Source organism: Oryctolagus cuniculus, chromosome 19 (genome assembly GCF_051225735.1).
Source record: "Oryctolagus cuniculus isolate XC-2025 breed Fujian yellow rabbit chromosome 19, ASM5122573v1, whole genome shotgun sequence".
NCBI lineage: Eukaryota > Metazoa > Chordata > Mammalia > Lagomorpha > Leporidae > Oryctolagus > Oryctolagus cuniculus.
This window is the reverse complement of record NC_142885.1, coordinates 55,071,744-55,090,411: the sequence shown is the minus strand read 5'-3', so window position 1 is coordinate 55,090,411 and position 18,668 is coordinate 55,071,744. Positions and strand designations below refer to the sequence as shown.

Sequence of the window (18,668 nt, the reverse complement as noted above, 5' to 3'; positions counted from 1 at the left end):
TAAGATTTTAAGAGAGATTTCACTGAATCTGTAAACCTTTTCTGGTAGACTTGACATCTTAATAATATTATGTCTTTCCATTTAGTTATATCTTCTTTACTTTCTTTTATCAATGTTTTGAAGTTTTCAGTGTACAAAACTTTTAACTCCTTAGATAGTTTATTCCTATGCATGTTATTCTTTTTGGTGCTATTGTAAATTAAACTGTTTTCTTAATTTTCTTTTCAGGTTATTCATTGTCAGCATATAGATATTCAACAGACTTTTTAAAGTAAAAATAGATGAATATATAAAACACACTTTCCCTATACTTTATATAAAATAAATGGACTAGATGAAGAAAACAAGGGAGAATTAGAAAAAGAGAAATCAAGAGGAGGAAAATAGGATGAATTTAGAGATTCTTCTCTGGAATAATAGTCCATAGACTGACTTTGATTACATGAGAAGGGGCCACCAACTACCACAATCTTTCCAGAATCTATCTATAAGGTTTAACTTTATGTCATAATCAATTATCTTTTCCAAATAGAAGTCACGCTCCAAGCAGGTTAACTGAGTGAATCTTCAGGGATGTAACACTGGATCATAGTTATGATTTGCTAGGATTCTTTCTTTTTTGTTGCTATTGCTATTGCATTGTTTTTCTATGCTTGAAGAAAAAAATGATTATTGCTATAGCAATAAAATATAGTCAAAACACAAGATATGTCTGGGTTTCATCACCATCTTATTTGAGGAAGATAGGAGAAAATGTTTCTTGATCATGGATATGAGGCCACTAAGTAAATGACCTCATTTCAGTAGACCAACTATTTCAAATCTGTGCTCACTTAGCACTTTTTCATGGTTCCAGAATCAATGGAACCTTGACAAAATTTCACAAGTTGTACAAGTGGTTTCCATACTCATTTTTTTTATTTTTTGACAGGCAGAGTGGACAGTGAGAGAGAGAGAGACAGAGAGAAAGGTCTTCCTTTGCTGTTGGTTCAACCTCCAATGGCCGCCGCGGCCGGTGCACTGCCACGCTGATCCGATGGCAGGAGCCAGGTACTTCTCCTGGTCTCCCATGTGGTGCAGGGCCCAAGCACTTGGGCCATCCTCCACTGCACTCCTGGGCCACAGCAGAGAGCTGGCCTGGAAGAGGGGCAACCGGGATGGAATCCGGCGCCCCAACCGGGACTAGAACCTGGTGTGCCAGCACCGCAAGGCAGAGGATTAGCCTAGTGAGCCGCGGCGCCGGCCTTTTGTTTTCTTAAAATTTTTATTTATATATTTGAAAGGAAAAGAGACAGAGACAGAGACAGAGATAGATTGTCCATCTGCTGGTTCTCTCCCCAAATGCCCTCAATAGTTTGGACTTGTCCAGGCCAAAACCAGGAGTGAGATGCTCAATCCCAGGTCTCTTTGTGTGGGACAGCAGCCATCACTGCTGTCTCCTAGGGTACACATTTGCAGGAAGCTAGAAGCAGAAGTGGAGCCAGTCCTTGAACCTAGGAATTCAGATACGGGATGCAGGTGTTCAAATGGCAACTTAACCACTGCACCAAACACCTGCCCCTGTTGTTTGTTAGCATAAGTGTTTATTGCTTGTAGGATATATCAACTTTCTTTGTACAGATCAAGAAAACACAAAGTGCCTTAACTGCTTTGTCACCTGAGGCTCCCTTTCATGTGATGAGTTGCTTCTCTCTTGCTAATTCTAATAGTCTCTCCTGGTCTTTGTCTTTTGACAGTTTGATTATAACATGCCTTGCTCTGGGTCTCTGAGTTCATCTTGAAGTTTATTGAGCTTGGATGTTTATACTCACTTTTGGGGCGGGGTGAGTTTTCTGCCATTATTTCCCCAAATATTCTCTCTCCCCCTTTCTTCTTGAATAACCACAATGGATATGTCAGTCCACTAGATGATATCCCAAGGGCCCCTTAGGTTTTGTTCACTTTTCCTACCTCTTTTTTTCTTTCTGTTCCTCAAACTCAACAATTTCCATTGTCCTATATTCAAATTCACTGATTCTCTTTGCTACCTGTAAGTCTCTATGGTGAATCTATTTGTTATTGTATTTCTAAGCTATAGACTGTTTTATTTCCTTTTAGGTTTTCCATCTCTAATGATTTTCCCATTATGTTTGTACATCACTATCTTTGCTTTGTTCACATCTTCCTCTTTAAACAGTTGTTTTTAAAGTGTTTCTCTAATAGATCTTCTGTCAGGTCTTAGGGAAAGTTTCTGTGTTATTTTCTCTTGGGTGGGCCATATTTTTCTGTTTCTTATAAATTTTCATTGATAATATAGTAACACTGGGAATCATATTCTTTCCATTCTCCTTATTTGCTGTTTTTTATTTATAGTGTTTGGAATTTTGGGTTGTTGGTGTTGTAGGCTGTTTTTTACTTAGATAAACCTGAGCTGTGAACTTAAGGTTTTCTCAGGTCTTTTCTGATTGTGCACCTTTCCTTGAGAAAGTACAGTCACTTTCCAATTTTCTTTGTATATGTAGTTGTTTTTTATTGTTCAAGTCTCCAATGTCTGGATCCTAACAGAGGGAAAAAAAAAGGAAAGTGTGGGAAAAATGGTAGCCCTCTGAATCCTTTAAGTCATGTCAGCCTCATGCAGAGAGGCTTGCAACATTCCAAGTCTATGAGCATGAGTAATCTGGGAATCAGTGTTAATATTAGTTTAATTTCATGGCTTTATCTGCAGCTACCAAAGCTATGTGTGCCTGAATGTAAATCAGTAGACAAGTTTGGCTAATTACTAACACAACACTCATTGTGGTCTCCTGTTTTGAGGATAGGATACGAAGTTTGGGGAAGCTCTGCTTCTGGTTCAGTCTTTCTGTGAAATAAGGTATATACATGACTGTGCAGGTTAAACAATGCAAAAACCTCCATGATGGCTGTGCTCCCTAATACTCTGCCAAATTGAATGAGTTCTGGGATTTTGTTTCTCACTTCTTCGTTCCTAAGATTGTTAAAACAGAATTAGGTAACTTTTTATTCCAATGTAGTAAGGTTCAACAGTCATAGTTTTGTAGCCATTCAGAAAAGAAAATTTCTCAGTAGGACTCTTGGAACCCTGACCTAAAAGGCTGGCTGCGGGTTCCTCCATCCAACTGTAGATGGTCAGTGGGATGGATGACTTGGGTCTTTACATAAGGCAATTCTTGGAATTAGGTGAGGTCGAGAATTGGCTATTGTCCTCAATTTGATGCCTTGCTGGAATACATGACTGCTCGAGAAATACTGATAATGTATGCCAGAGTTTGGGGAGTCTCTGAGTCTCAGATTCAGCTGTATGTGAACTCATATTTGAACTCAATGGAACTGGAGCCTCATGCTAACAAGATTATTAGCACCTATAGGTGAGTCATTATGCTTGCTGCTATTTTTTTTGTTAATGTTGAGGTATTTCCTTACATTTTTAATGTTTGAAATGAATACCCACAACTCTACCTAGGCTTTTCTCTCACATAATTCCCTAAATATGAAACTATCTAAGAGTTTTCTAGTTTTAAGATTCTAGTAATAAACAGATAAATGTAGTTCAGTATATCTTCCCTTTGTTGAGATGAAACTCAAAATTCCATTTCCATTTGAATTTTAGCCTATGAACATCAAAGGGAGCATCTTTCTATCTGGTAATTCTATGGTTCTTTTTTCTCCCAAATAAAGAGGAATGTAGGCCCTTTAAATTATGGTGGGGCTTATGTACCTGAGAAGCCATGACACCAAAAAAAGTAAGCCTCTGATAATGCTGTCAAAATCAGACACATAAAGTCACTCCTCTATACCTCAAAATAAATTGTGTGTGTGTACATGCACACACATGCATGCAGGTATATATACAAGTAGGTACTTTGCTCTGCTACCTTGTTAAAATTATATCTAAACAGCATTGCAGATGTACAGATTGTTTGCTGGGATTCTCAGCATTTAAGTTATTTGCGCTGTTTGTTTTAAATAACTGATACATATATACAGCCTCATCTTCTCTCACTTTCTCTTTTCCTTTGGCCATGAAGTGGAGGAAACAAACGTAGGCTGAGTACTGCTATTGCTCTAATGGGAAGGTCCTCAGTTGTCTTCCTGGATGAGCCATCAACAGGCATGGACCCAGTGGCCCGACGCCTGCTCTGGAATGTGGTGACCAAGACCCGTGACAGTGGAAAAGCTATTGTTATCACCTCCCACAGGTGTGACTCATTGAGAGGCATGGTTTGGGGTTGGTAGGAGCTATAGTGGCTGTAAGAGGGAATTATTTGAGACCAAGAATATTAGACAGTGAATTTTCCTGAATATGTGAGCTCTTCATTAGGAATTATGATTCTTGCTAACCATAATGAGTAGAGCAGCCAAGAATCCTCAATGAGTTTTTTTTTTTTTTTTGACAGGCAGAGTGGACAGTGAGAGAGATACAGAGAGAAAGGTCTTTTGCCATTGGTTCACCCTCCAATGGCCACCACGGCTGGTGCGCTGTGGCCAGCGCATCGCGCTGATCCGAAGGCAGGAGCCAGGTGCGTCTCCTGGTCTCCCATGGGGTGCAGGGCCCAAGCACTTGGGCCATCCTCCACTGCACTCCCTGGCCACAGCAGAGAGCTGGCCTGGAAGAGGGGCAACCGGGACAGAATCCGGCGCCCCGACCGGGACTAGAACCCGGTGTGCTGGTGCCGCAGGCAGAGGATTAGCCTATTGAGCCACGGCGCCAGCCCTCAATGAGCTTTTAAAAATGAAGAGTGGGGAAAAGACAGTAAGTTCAAGAAGTGTTCCATTTGAGGATTGAATACTCTATTATTCACCATTGAACATCCACTTCCCAACTGTGAGTTTTGTGACTGGCAAATACAACTTTTGATTGAAGGGACAATCACAAAGCTCTAGCTCTGATTAAACTACACCATGTCCTCCAACACAGAAATTTTGTAGCCTTACATTGCTTTGTTCTCCTGTTTTGCAAGTATGGAAGAATGTGATGCCCTCTGTACCAGGCTAGCCATCATGGTGAAGGGGAAGTTCATGTGCTTGGGCAGCCCTCAGCATCTCAAGAACAAGTTTGGCAATATTTACATCCTGAAGGTTAAGGGCAAGAGTGAGCATATGTTGGAACCTTTTAAAAATTTTATCAAAATGACATTTCCAGGTAAGTGAAGTTGTGCTAACTTTGTTATATTTGTCGTTCTTACCATCCAAATGGCTTATATCTCCAATACCAGTTTACTGTGAGTTAATGGTATTTACTGATCTTTCATACTGTTCCCTTTAGGGTTGTTTGTTACTACTAATCTCTTGTGCCAGATTATTTTAATAAGTTTCACAAAAGAAACAAAGGTTGTCATCAAACTCTTGAATCACTTATTAAGGCAGCTTTATCTTCGTACTGTCCATATAAATTATATTTCTAAGGTCATGTTTTTATCATAATTCTCAGTTATTTTCATATACTGTCCATGCAAAGCTTTAAGATTTTTGTCTTCTCACTGATAGTATAACTCTGGTCATCCAGGATATGGTAATAAAATATGACCAAGAACAAGTAAGTATTTCTGGGCCTTCAAGAGTATATTTGCTTCTGGGCAGTAAATTCAGTAAGCACCTCTGCCCACGTGGCATGGTACCAAAGACAGAAGCTGTCTTTTCTGTCCCTTACTTCTCTTTTCTAAACATAAAACAGAGACATTGAAAAGATTTTAGCAATTACGGCTTTTCATCTTAGTTACCATTTTTCTAAGTTAAAGAAAATATCATAGAAGTTCTTGTGAGTCAAGCTTTACAGTTGGAATGTTATCTTCTTGGGAATGGAAAATACTGATTACACAGTAGGAATAGAAAACAGAGACCAGCACTGTGGTGCAGCAGAACAATACAAATACTCGAAACAGCTGCCCTTGTCAGCACTGGGTCTGGAGATGAAGCTCTGCGCTCTCTTCCTATATGGGAGCTTGCACTGAGACTGCCACATACGGGCAGGACGTTCCTAGTGGACAGAAGTAGGTGGTCAGTAGCATTTTTTGACTGTAAGCAGACTCAAGCGCATATCTGGAGGAAAGCATCCTTAATTTAGCTTAGAGCAAGGGGATAACCACAGGAAGCATATATCACAAAGTACCAGAAGAAAGTCTACACTGAGAGGCCAAATTATTTAAAATATGCGGAAGACTCAGGGGAAGGAACCCCACATCTGCAAAACTATATTTTAGGGGCTTGCACTGTGGTGTAGTGGCTTAAGCCTCCACTTGCAGCACTGGCATCCCATACAGGTACCGGTTTAAGTCCCAGCTGCTCCACTTCCTATCCAGCTCCCTGCTAATGTGTTTGGGAAAGCAGCAGAAGACGGCCCAAGTTCTTGGGCCCCTGCACCCACGTGAGAGACCCAAAAGAAGCTCCTGGTTTCAGGCTGGCCCAGCTCTAACCACTGCAGCCATCTGGCAAGTGAACCAGTGAATGGAAGACTTTTTTCTCTCTGTCTCTGCCTCTCCCTCTCTGTGACTCTGCCTTTTAAATAATGTCCCATCCCACCTCCCACACAGAAAATGTCTCTCCAAAAATAAGAAAAGTCATCTCACTTAAATATGTGCAATAGAAAAGAATGTGGTTATGCACCACAGGAAAACATAGTAACTAAAAGCAAATAGGAACAAAACTTAACAGATAATGAAAGCACAGCAGATATATAATTTCACAAAACAGATGGAGATTATTCTTTCAACACTTGTATGAGCATTAAAATTTACAAATGAGATAGTTGATATGAAAACAAATTCTATATCACAGTTTTAAGTGCTAGAAATTAGATGATCAGACAACAAAGGGATAGAGGAAACAGCTGATAGTATTGGAAAAATGTTTTAAAGATTTATTTAAGAGGCAGAGTTTTTTGAGAGTTTATTTAGTTGAGAGAAAGTAGAGCAACTGGAACCTGAATTAGCACCCAGCACCACCACCATAGGCAGAGGCTAAACCCACTATGTCATAAGAAACGCTGATAATATTGATGAAGTTATTGCTTATTTCTTTGGGATACTGAGGCTTGGAAGTTACATGTATGAGTAACTAGATTACTAATACTTGAGCTAGATGGGGTGTTTTCATTAGTGCTTATTTGTAATATTTCATTATGCTGTGTTTGAAATGCTCATATTTCACAATAAAAGAGACTTGCATGAACAAAAACACAGTACATGCCTTATGATTAACATTAAGAAAATTCTTACACCATTACAAACATATATTTTTCTTTAAAACATGTTTAATCCAAGTTATTTCAATTTGCAATAAGTTGCAAATATGCATTGGTAAGTGTAAATACTTCTGTGTATTCTAAATTAGGAACGAATACCCACCCTCTTATCTCTAATACCATCAGTGGATTCTTACTTGCAAAAGAGACATGAACACATGGACTGGCTTCAGTGATTTATATAGCATCAAGATTGCATAATCTTGGAGCCAGCGTTGTGGCATAGTGGGTAATGCTGCCACCTGCAGTGCCAGCATCCCATATGGGCACTGGTTCAAGACCTGGCTGCTCCACTTCCTATCCAGCTCTCTGCTATGACCTGGGAAAGCAGTGGAAGATGGCCCAAGAGCTTGGGTCCCTGCATCCATATGGGAGACCCAGAGGAGGCTCTTGGCTCCTGGCTTCAGATTGGCGCAGCTCCGGCCATTGCGACCAATTGGGGAGTGAACCAGCAAATGGAGAACCTCTCTCTCTCTCTCTCTCTCTCTCTGCGTGTAACTCTGACCTTCAAATAAATAAGTAAATCTTTTAAAAAATTGCATAATCTCTAACATGACAAAGCAAATTTGTCCTGCTCTTTTCCCTTTCAAATGCTGTACATTCATGTCATACAATGAAAAGGACAACTCTCCCAGTTCATATTCTCAGCATTATGTTTAGAAAAAAGTATTGTAGTAACAGTAGAATTTTTTAAACTTGGGATTTTTTACATTGAGAATGTAAACTGGCAAGTTTGTGTGCTCTGATTAATTGCTATGAACTCTACATAATCTAGTTCCTCACGAATAAATCAAAAGCATTAACTATGTCATATATAGCAAAAAGAGTGGGGAGTTTTGGGAGGTCATATCCAACTTTTCATTAAGCCCATCCATTCACTCCTCCACTGTATATAATTAAATGGGTGCAGCAGTATTTCAGCGATTATACATGGAATCTATAAGATTATTCATGTGCACTGTTTTTCCTCTTAGGTAGTGACTTGAAGCACCAGAATCAAAAGATCCTTAACTACTATATTCCCTGCAAGGACAACGGCTGGGGAAAGGTGATGGTAGAAACTATGCCCTTCTAACATGATCTGTTAAGAGAGCACTAATGATGAGAACTACTTAGGATTTGGATCTGAAATGGGATCCTAACATTGTGGGTGGAGTGAGGCATTTGGGTTACTTTTCACACACATTCCCACTATGAGTCCATGTGGAAAGGACAATGAGCACAGAAAACTGCCTCCTCTTGGCTTCTTAGTTAACGAGTTCTTCTTTGTCATCTCTTCTGTCTGTGCCTCTTGTCCTCCAACATAAACTTGACAAAAGTTGGGAAAAGTGGAGGAAAAACTCATCTGGATAAGGGGCTGGAGAGGAGATCAGACCATAATGTAACTTTCTTTTTGTTGTTCTTAAAGATGTTTGGCATTTTGGAGAAAGCTAAAGAGCAATTCGATTTAGAAGATTATTCCATCAGTCAGATAACCCTGGAACAAGTCTTCCTCACTTTTGCTAATCCAGAAAATACAGATGATGATTCTCTACAAAAGGTGCCATGAATGATATTCAGTTGCAGTCAGTGACACTTCCACCTTTCTTACATTATACCTGAACATTTAGAGGAACATTTCTGTGTTTGTATATCTTGGTGTATATAGATTTATGTAATAAATATTTCCCCAAAGGAAAAAGTTTGTCCCTTTCTTTTCATACTTAGATGGGTGGATTGTAGTTGTGCTAATATTTCCAAAATAAAATTCTTATACTTCAATTGTAAGAGAATGTTTGCACCAAGAACATTTGGAAGTAAACAGAAACAAAAAAATTCTTTAAAAATAGCGTTATCCTTGCTACTCTCACTTCTAATAAAGAATAAAGAGAGGCCGGCGCCACGGCTCAATAGGCTAATCCTCCACCTGCGGCGCCGGCACACCAGGTTTCAGTCCCGGTCGGGGCGCCGGATTCTGTCCTGGTTGCCCCTCTTCCAGGCCAGCTCTCTGCTGTGGCCTGGGAGTGCAGTGGAGGATGGCCCAAGTGCTTGGGCCCTGCACCCCATGGGAGACCAGGAGAAGCACCTGGCTCCTGCCTTCGGATCAGCGCGGTGCGCTGGCCACGGCAGCCATTGGAGGGTGAACCAACGGTAAAGGAAGACCTCTGTCTCTCTCTCTCACTGTCCACTCTGCCTGTCCAAAAAATAAATAAATAAATAAATAAAGAGAAATTAATAAATTAATTACAGAGAGAGGTAAAGATTTTCTGATTCTAATCTAGTCAAATGGAGTTCCAGTAAACACCATGAGAAATTTAATCACCTCTCCTGGATCATGGGCAGATAAGCAATTAAAATATTTCTTGTAGAATTAGAGATAGAGTTTATGAAGCAGCTATTTGAGGGATTGCTTGTTCAACATTTTCAAATTCCTAATTGGATATTACCAACTATGAAATGATATGTAGAAGATACTCACTGTTCTGTTCTTTTTCAATGAGGAGGGGATTTGAGTTTGTTTTATATATAGTCTCAAATTAAATCCATGATTTTTCTCTTAATCACTTAGGCTGCATGCACCTGAATGCAAATAAACAGAAGGGTTTGATTAATTTCTAAAACAAAACTCACTGCTTTTTTTTGTTTGTTTGTGGGGTAAGAAAAGATTTTGCTTCTGATTTAGTTTTACTCTGGAACAAGATGTATGAATGGATATCTAGGTTGAACACTGGAAATATATTCATAGCAGCCATGCCTTTGAAGTTCCTGATTAAGAAAGGTATCACATGGTAAACTTATCCAAATTCATCAGCTCTGAGATTTTATTTCTAACTTCTTCATCCCCAAGGTCATTAAAACAAATTATAATTATAATTTTAAGATACTACATTAGGTCTAACAACTAGACCTAATAGATAAAAATTAGATAAAAAGCTAAAGTGAGACTCTTGGAGAAATTAGGACATTCAAAAGCAGCCAGGTATATGGGAGAATGTAGAAAGCCATGTGCATGCCCAGGGAAAAGAGATACACTGAGAAGAACTAAAGCTTTCACCTTGGACTGATCCTCAGAGACAGAGCAGACCCAGCTATATGGTGAAGGAGAACTCCAGCACAGAACCAAGCTGCAGTCTATAAAAACTAGACAAGGCCAGCGTCGCGGCTCACTAGGCTAATCTTCCACCTGCGGCACCAGCACCCCTGCATGAATTGCTAAAGACAGGTTGGTGTTGAGACATAGCCAGTTAAGTCACTGCTTGTAATGTGTCAGCTTCCCAGGACCAGCCCCAGGTGTTGTGTCCATTTGGGGAATGAACCAGCAAATGGCAGATCGATCAATCGATATCTAGCTATATATCTCTCTCTCTCTCTTTCTCTCCCTCCATCCTCTTCAAATTAATTAATTTTTTTTTTTTTGACAGGCAGAGTGGACAGTGAGAGAGAGAGACAGAGAGAGAAAGGTCTTCCTTTGCCGCTGGTTCACCCTCCAATGGCCGCCGCTGCAGCCGGCGCACCGCGCTGATCCTGGCAGGAGCCAGGAGCCAGGTGCTTTTCCTGGTCTCCCATGGGGTGCAGGGCCCAAGCACCTGGGCCATCCTCCACTGCACTCCCTGGCCACAGCAGAGGGCTGGCCTGGAAGAGGGGCAACCGGGACAGAATCCGGCGCCCCAACCGGGACTAGAACCCGGTGTGCCGGCGCCGCAAGGTGGAGGATTAGCCTATTGAGCCACGGCGCCGGCCCAAATTAATTAATTTTTAAAAGTGCCAAAGGAAGTACTTCTGGATGAAATTATACTACACAGGAACAGGAAGTTATAAAGATATAAAGATCTCCAGTAAAGGTAAATACATAGGCAAATATATGAGCCAATATTATTATCATTTTACCTTGTAACTCCACCTTTTATTGTTTTACAAGATTTAAAACATAAATGTATACAAAGTCATTATGAATCTATGTTAATGGGATACAATATGTAAATAGGTAATCACTGACATTAGTAATGCAAGGGGGAAGATGGAACTGTGTAAGAGTTAAGTGTTGCATGTGGTTCAAAACATTTTGTTATAATTTTAGTAATCCCAATAATATGTCACCCCATGGTTTATAAAACCACAAAGAAAATATTTATAGAATACACACAAGATGAAATGAGAAGAAAGGACAGGTCACTAAAAATAATCAACTAAACACAAAAGAGGAGATAAGGGATGAAAAAGCTGTAACAGAAAACAAATAGCAAAATAGTATGAGCAAATGCTTTTTATTGGTAATTACTTTTAATACAAATGTACTGTTTTTTATTCACACAGAAATTGGCAGTTTATTTTTAAAATTTTTACTAAATGTATTTTTGGGCTACAGTGTGATAATTCAATACATGTATATACAATGTGTATTGGGAGTAATCAGCATGTTCCCTTTGACATTTCTTTAGGATTGGAGGCTGGCAGCTCCTTTCCACTATTTACTTATAAAATATTTACTAGGTTATTATAAACCATAGTCACCCCACTCTGTTGTACAATACTAGGAACTTGTTCCTTTGATCTGTCTCTGATTTGGTACGCATTTTCTTTTTCTTTTTTAATTTATTTATTTGACAGGTAGAGCCACAGACAGTGAGAGAGACAGAGAGAAAGGTCTTCCTTCCTATGGTTCACCCCCCAAATGGCTGCAATGGCCGGAGCTATGCCAGGAGCCAGGTGCCTCCTCCTGGTCTCCCATGCGGGTGCAGGGCCCAAGCACCTGGGCATCCTCCACTGCACTCCTGGGCCACAGCAGACAGCTGGACTGGAAGAGGAGCAACCAGGACTAGAACCTGGTGCCCTTTCTTTTTTTTTTTTTAATTTATTTATTTGACAGATAGAGCCACAGACAGTGTGTGTGTGTGAGAGAGAGAGAGAGAGAGAGAAAGTGGTACCCATTTTTTAACTCCCTACCCCTCCCAGTCTCTAGCAATCACCATTCTGGATTCAGATTGAGGTATGTTTTTGTTTTTGTTTTTTAGCTTTCACATGGCTTATTTCACTTTATACAATGTCCCCAGTTCCATTTGGTTTGCTGCAAATGATAGGATTTCATTCTTTTATGGTTGGATAACACTCTGTTCTTTATCCATTCATTTGCTTATAGACACTTTGGTTGATTCCATATTTTGGCTGTTGTGAATAGTGTTGTGATAAACATGGTGGAGGAGGTATCTCTTTGATACAGTAACTTTATGTCTTCTGGATATATGCCCAATAGTGAGATTGCTGGATCATATAGCAGGTATTTTTTTTAAAGTTATCTCCACTGTGTTTTCTATAGTGGCTATACTAATTTACATTCCCACTAATAGTGTATGAGTTTCCCTACACATCCTAGTCAGCATTTGTTACCTTCTATCTTTTTAATAATAATATTCATTATAGCAAATGAGGTGATTTTTGATACTTAATTCTGTTTGTGACTTGTATTTCCCTGGTGGCTAGTGATATTTGGCATTTTTTATAAATTAGGTGAGCATTTGTAACTCTTCATTTCAGAAATGTCTATTCAATTCCATTTCTTCAATAGATTGGTTGTCTTTTTGTTGTTTTTAGACTTCCCAATAAATTCAGGATATTAATTGTATGTCACGTAAGTAGCCTGCAAATATTTTCTCCCATTCTGTCAGATGTCTCATCACTCTATCGTTGCCTTTGCTGTGCAGAAGCTTCTGAGTTTAATATAATTCTATTTGTCTTGTTTTGCTTTTGTTGCATGTTCTTCTGAGGTCTTATACAAAAAGCATTGCCTACACCAATGTTTTCAAGTGTCTGCCCTATGTTTTCTTCTAGCAGTTTCATACTTTTATATCTTAAACTTAGATCTTTGATCCATCTTTAGTTTATTTAGGTATATGGTGAGCAGGGAATCTAATTTCATTCTTCTCTATATATACCTCCAGTTTTGCCAACACCATGTATTGAAAAGACTATCCTTTCATCAATGTATGTTTTGGACATTTTTGTTAAAAATCAGTTGGCTGTACAAACATGGGTATATTTTGGGGTTCTCTATTATATCAATATATGTGTCATTTTTATATCAGTACCTTGCTGTTTTAATTACTATAACTTGCAGTATGCTTTGAAATCAGGTATTGCCATGCCTCCAGCTAAATTCTACCCTTCCCTCCCCCTGCTGCTTAGGATTGCTTTGGCTATTCTGGGTCTATTGTGGTTCCAGATGAATTTTAGCTTTATTTTTCTATTCTGTAAAAACTGTCATTGGTATTTTGATAGGGACTACAGGGACCAGTGGCATGGTGCAGCAGTTTAAGCCACCACCTGTGACACTGGCATTTCATTTGAGCACCAGTTCAAGTCTCAGCTGCTGCTCCTGGGCAAGCAGCAGAAGATGTTCCAAGTACTTGGGACTGTGCCACCCATATGGGAATCCAGGCTTCAGCCTGGCCCAACCGTAGCTGATATGGCCATTTGGAGAGTGAACCAGCAGATGAAAGATTTTTTTTTCACTCTCTCTTCTCCCAGTAACTCTGCCTTTCAAATACAATGTCTTAAATTTGTTTTTTAAAAAAGATAGAGATTCCATTTAATCTGCAAATTGCTTTAGGTAGTATGGACATTTTAATAATGTTAATTCTTCCAATCCATGAGCAAGGAATATCTTTCCAATTTTTTGTGTACTCAATGATTACTTTCATCAGTGTTTTATGATTTTCATTTTAAGATCTTTCACTTCTTTGGTTAAGTTTTTTTTTCCCTAAATATTTTATTTTGTAGGGGCTGGTGCTATGCCATAGTGAGCTAAGCCTCTGCCTGCAGCACCAGCATCCCATATGGGCGCTGGTTCAAATCCCAGCTGTTCTTTGATCCAGCTCTCTGCTATGGCCTGGGAAAACAGTAGAAGATGGCTGAAGTGCTTGGGCCCCTAAACCCATATGGGAGGCCCGGAAGAAGCCCCTGGCTCCTGGCTTCAGATGGGCCCAGTTCCAACCATTGCAGTCATTTGTGGAGTGAACCAGAGGATAGAAGACCTTTCTCTCTCTCTCTCTCTCTCTCTCTCTCTCTCTCTGTGTGTAACTCTACCTCTTAAATAAATAAATAAAGCTTAAAAATTAAGTACTTTATTTTATAGTTGTAGCTATTGTGATTGGGATTGCTTTCTTGATATCCCTTTCAGCAATATCAGTATTGATATATAAAAATACTAATGTCTTTTGTTGTTGATTTTGTATCCTGCAAATTTATTGAACTGACAGTTCTAATAGCTTTTTTGGTGGAGTATTTAGGGTTTTTCATGTTTAAGTCATGTCATCTGAAAACATGAATATTTTTATTTCCTCCTTTCCAGTTTCAATGCCTTTTATTTCTTTTTCTTTCCTGATTTGGTGATGACTTCTTAGCTGGGACAACAAAAACATTGGGGGAAAAAAGTACCCACAGGAGGCTGGCACTGTGGCGCAGCAAGTTAAGCTGCTGTCTGCAGTGCCAGCCTCCCATACGGATGCCATTTCAAGTCCTGACTATTCTGATTCTGATCCAGCCCCCTGCTAAAAGCCTGGGAAAGCAGTGAAGATGGCCCAAGTGCTTGGGCCCCTGTACCCATACGGAAAACCCAGAAGAAGCTCCTGGCTCCTGGTTTCAGCCTGGCCCAGCCCCAGTTGCTGCATCCATTTGGGGAATGAATCAGCAAATGGAAGATCTCTCCTCTCTTTCTCTGTAACCCTAACTTTCAAATAAATAAGTGACTAATTTAGACCTAATTGATATTAAAAACTTGTGTGATCAAAGGACATTATCAAGAAAGCAAAAAGGCAACCCACAGAATTCAAGAAGGTATGTACAAATCATTACCTGATACGTAGTTAATATCTAGAATATATAAGGAACTATAACTCAACAAAAAGCAACTCAATTTGAAAATGGGCAAAGGCTCCACATGGGGGAAGGAAATACCAGCTTTAGTCACAATTCTCATCCTGCCCCACCTAAGTGGAGGAAAAAGTTGAGAAGCACTTGTGAATTTCACAGTGCCAAGCACCATAATCTCTAAAAGACTAAGACCTAATCCTAAGAATATAGAACACTTTTCCTCCTACAACTTACCACTACATTACTAAAGGCCTATTCACTGTGGTTCCTTTTATATAGTACACAGTGTATGGGAAACAAAAAACAGTACAAGGCATACTAAAAGATAACAGTTTGAATAGACAGAACAAGCATCAGAATCAGACTCAGATATGGCAAGGATACTGGAATTATCAGACCAAGGATTTAAAAGAACTATGAGTAGTATGCTGAGAGCTGTAACTGTTAAGACAAATGGCACGTAGGAACAGATGGGTAGCGTAACAAGAGGTGGAAATAATACAAAATAATTAAAAAGAAATGTTAGAGATAAAAGATAATGTAACAAATAAAAATGGGTCTTATTTCTTTAGTAGCCTGGACTGAGGCTAAGGAATGAATCTCTGAACTTCAGGGTATATCAATAGAAACTCCAAAAACAGAAAAACAAAGAAAAAGAGTCTAAGTAAAAAAAAAAAAAAAAAAAAAAAAACTAAGAATTGTGGAAAACTACAAAATTTATAACATATGGATACTGAGAATACTATAGGAAGAAAGAAACAAATAATTTGCAGCAATAATTGGGAATTCCCTCAAATTAATGTAATACTCAAAACCACAGACCCAGGAAACTCAGAATATAAAGCAGATGCAGTGGTCAGACATCTCCAAAGAAACAGAACCAATTATATGAGTATTTACCCATAGTTCCTTATTATCCCATTTAAACTATGTATAAATCTCATTCTATATATAATTTTATATATAAATTTCATTTATATTAAAAACTCATGTGAGACTTATTTTTATACCATTACAAATATATATAGCATACTTATATATAGAACATACTTATACCAATTATACATAATGAGTTATGTATTATTTATGTACATAAGAAGCATAGTATATAATTACATATCATATAATACAGATTTTTATATATAATTAAATTTATTATAAAGAATGGGCCCATGCAACTATAGAAGCTAAAAAATAATCCCATGATCTGCCATCTGCAAGCTGGAATCCCAGGTGAGCTGGTAGTGCAATCTGGTTTGTAGAAGGCAGAAGACTGATAGTCCAGCTCAAGCAGTCTACCAGAGGGGAACTGAACCTTCCAACATCTTTTTGTTCCATTCAGTTCCTCATGGGATTTAATGATGCCCACCTACATTGCAAAGGGTTATCTGCTTTACTCAACTCGCCACTTAAAATGTGATTTCCCCAGAAACACCCTCACAGACACACCCAGAAATGTTTTATGGAGATGGGCATTTTGTGTCCCAAAGTGACATACTTTTAACTTCAACCTTTGTCAACTTTGCCCCTATTCACATCTTCTTAAGCCATAGAAAGAACATAAAAAGGAGAAGCAAAAATGCACTAATCCTATCCTTAAATAATATTCTTCACCTTGACATCTTGTAACTTTAGTACAATGAGGTAAAATTAGCAATACTTAAATACTGTGATATAAAGTTAATACATCTTATGTTACATCAAAGAATAAGGAAAGAAAAGGTACACAAATGTATTCATAAAAAAAAAATGAGGAAACAATTGTAGGCCTTGTCAGTGTCTTATTTATAGCTACTGTTTTTCACCAACTATTCTGCATTCCCTTCGCCTCCAACACCTCAGCTAAGCATGATGCCTTTTCAGATGGGCAATGAGCGATCCTGGCTGGATGGGGTTCTTGCATTTTTCCACAGACTTTAATCATAGGCATGGTGACACAAAAAGATGCCCTAAGGTATCTCCTATAGTCTCTTCCTTACCTTCCTTGTGCAGTGGCAATCCCACGAGGATCGATTTTTGTCAAGCTTACGCAAACAACTCTAAGGCCATAAAATTAAGAATATCCACAAATAGTTTCAAAATCAAAATGACGGCCGGGGGCTGGTAAGCCGCAAGCGGGGAAGGAAGGATCGAGGCGGTGACCGCAGGCCCCTGCCCTGCACGCACGGCCCCGCACCACCCGAGCGCGCGCCGCAGCCGCGTCCCCTCGACGGCCGGGCCGAGCCGCGCGTCGCGCGCACGCGGGGCGACTGTGCGGAGCGTTGGAAGGCGGCGGCGGTTGCGACGCCTGGGCGGTGAGTGTCGCGGCCCTCCTCAGGGCCCTTCCTTCTCCTACCCAGGGGGCCCTGGCCTGGACGCCCGTCCCGGAGGCCGAAAGGGCGCCCGCTCCTGCACGCCCTCTACTCTCCGCCTCAGAAACCAAGCCACCCGCGGCCTTGGTTCCTTCCAGTCCGTCAGCCATTTCACTGGCTCTTGGGCCCTCTCCGGGTCTCATCTGTGAAATGGGCCCGCCTCAGTTGGCCAGTGAGGTAAACGCTAACAGCGGCAGAAGGCTCCGTGCGTGGCGGTGCAGGTCACAGACCGTGGAGCAAGGGGGTGGGAGGGTTAGGACTGTTAGAGCCCGAAGCCTCTAATTAGCAGGAATATAGTTTTCAACTTTTGAAAAGCACACAACCCAGATAACCGAGGAAACCCTTATTTTAGTAGAAAAGGAAAAGTTGCGCTGTTCGCCGTTACCTGGCAATTTTCAGTAAAGGGGTTAGGATGAAATTGTAGAGAACACAAATCTCACCTTGTAAAACCCGAAACACCTGAGTCCGCTTGCCCGCTACACAGCCGGCATCCCTGGCACCAGGTGGTGGAAGAAGGTAGCTAATTGTGCAGTGTGCAGAGCAAGGGGTGGAGCAGCTATGGTTTCATTCCGGGTCTCCCCGAGGATGAAGGGCAGCGGATCGTGCAGATTCAAGTCGGGCTTGAACAGTGCGTGATCCGCGGCTGTGCCGGTCTGGTTGGTCCACAGTGCCGGTGTCCTTCCTTTGATTGGTCAGACATAGGAAGCCAATGTGTCCTCACAATGCTGTGGTGGTAAAGTGGGCTCTAGCATTTCCCACCTTCTGTTTTGTGTTTTAGATATTAAAAGATTTATTATTTTTGAAAGAATTACAGAGAGGTAGGGGCAGACAGAGAGGTCTTCCCTCCCCTGGTTCACTCCCCAAATGGCCCCATCTTCCCGGTCTCCCACACAGGTGCAGGGGCCCAAGCACTTGGGCCATCCTCCCTGCTTTCCCAGGTGCATTAGCAGGGAGCCGGATTGGAAGTGGAGCGAGAGGTCCGGCGCCCATGTGGGATGTGGCACTGCAGGCTGTGGCTTTAACCTGCTGCGCCATGGTGCCAGCCGGTAGATGTTACTTTAAGAAGCAGATTCACAAACTTCAGTAAGGGGACAGGGGTGATGGAATTGTGTGTTTTGAAATTTTCTTCATTGAGAAATCAGTATATGAAGACTATTTCCGTTCAATTATTGTTGATAGCTGTTGTCTACATTGCCACTAAACTAGGGTCTTTTTGCTTTTTACACTTCTTATTC

At 40.4% G+C, this 18,668-nt stretch overlaps 2 protein-coding genes across 2 annotated transcripts in view; both read left to right on the top strand.

Annotated features, from left to right (window-relative positions):
* Nucleotides 1-8,918, top strand: part of LOC100353012 (phospholipid-transporting ATPase ABCA3) — a 123,591-nt gene extending 114,673 nt beyond the window's left edge. The window contains exons 27-31 of the mRNA XM_017342510.4: nucleotides 3,178-3,365; nucleotides 4,026-4,196; nucleotides 4,959-5,140; nucleotides 8,212-8,285; nucleotides 8,646-8,918. Coding sequence (XP_017197999.3) covers nucleotides 3,178-3,365; nucleotides 4,026-4,196; nucleotides 4,959-5,140; nucleotides 8,212-8,285; nucleotides 8,646-8,786 — 756 coding nt within the window. The 3' untranslated portion in view covers nucleotides 8,787-8,918. The remainder of the gene's footprint in view (nucleotides 1-3,177; nucleotides 3,366-4,025; nucleotides 4,197-4,958; nucleotides 5,141-8,211; nucleotides 8,286-8,645) is intronic.
* Nucleotides 8,919-16,971: 8,053 nt separating this feature from the next.
* The window catches only part of LOC100353262 (phospholipid-transporting ATPase ABCA3), a 219,121-nt gene continuing 217,424 nt past the window's right edge, over nucleotides 16,972-18,668 (top strand). Inside the window, exon 1 of the mRNA XM_089321567.1 lies at nucleotides 16,972-17,376. The gene's annotated coding sequence lies outside the window, so the exon portion shown is untranslated. The remainder of the gene's footprint in view (nucleotides 17,377-18,668) is intronic.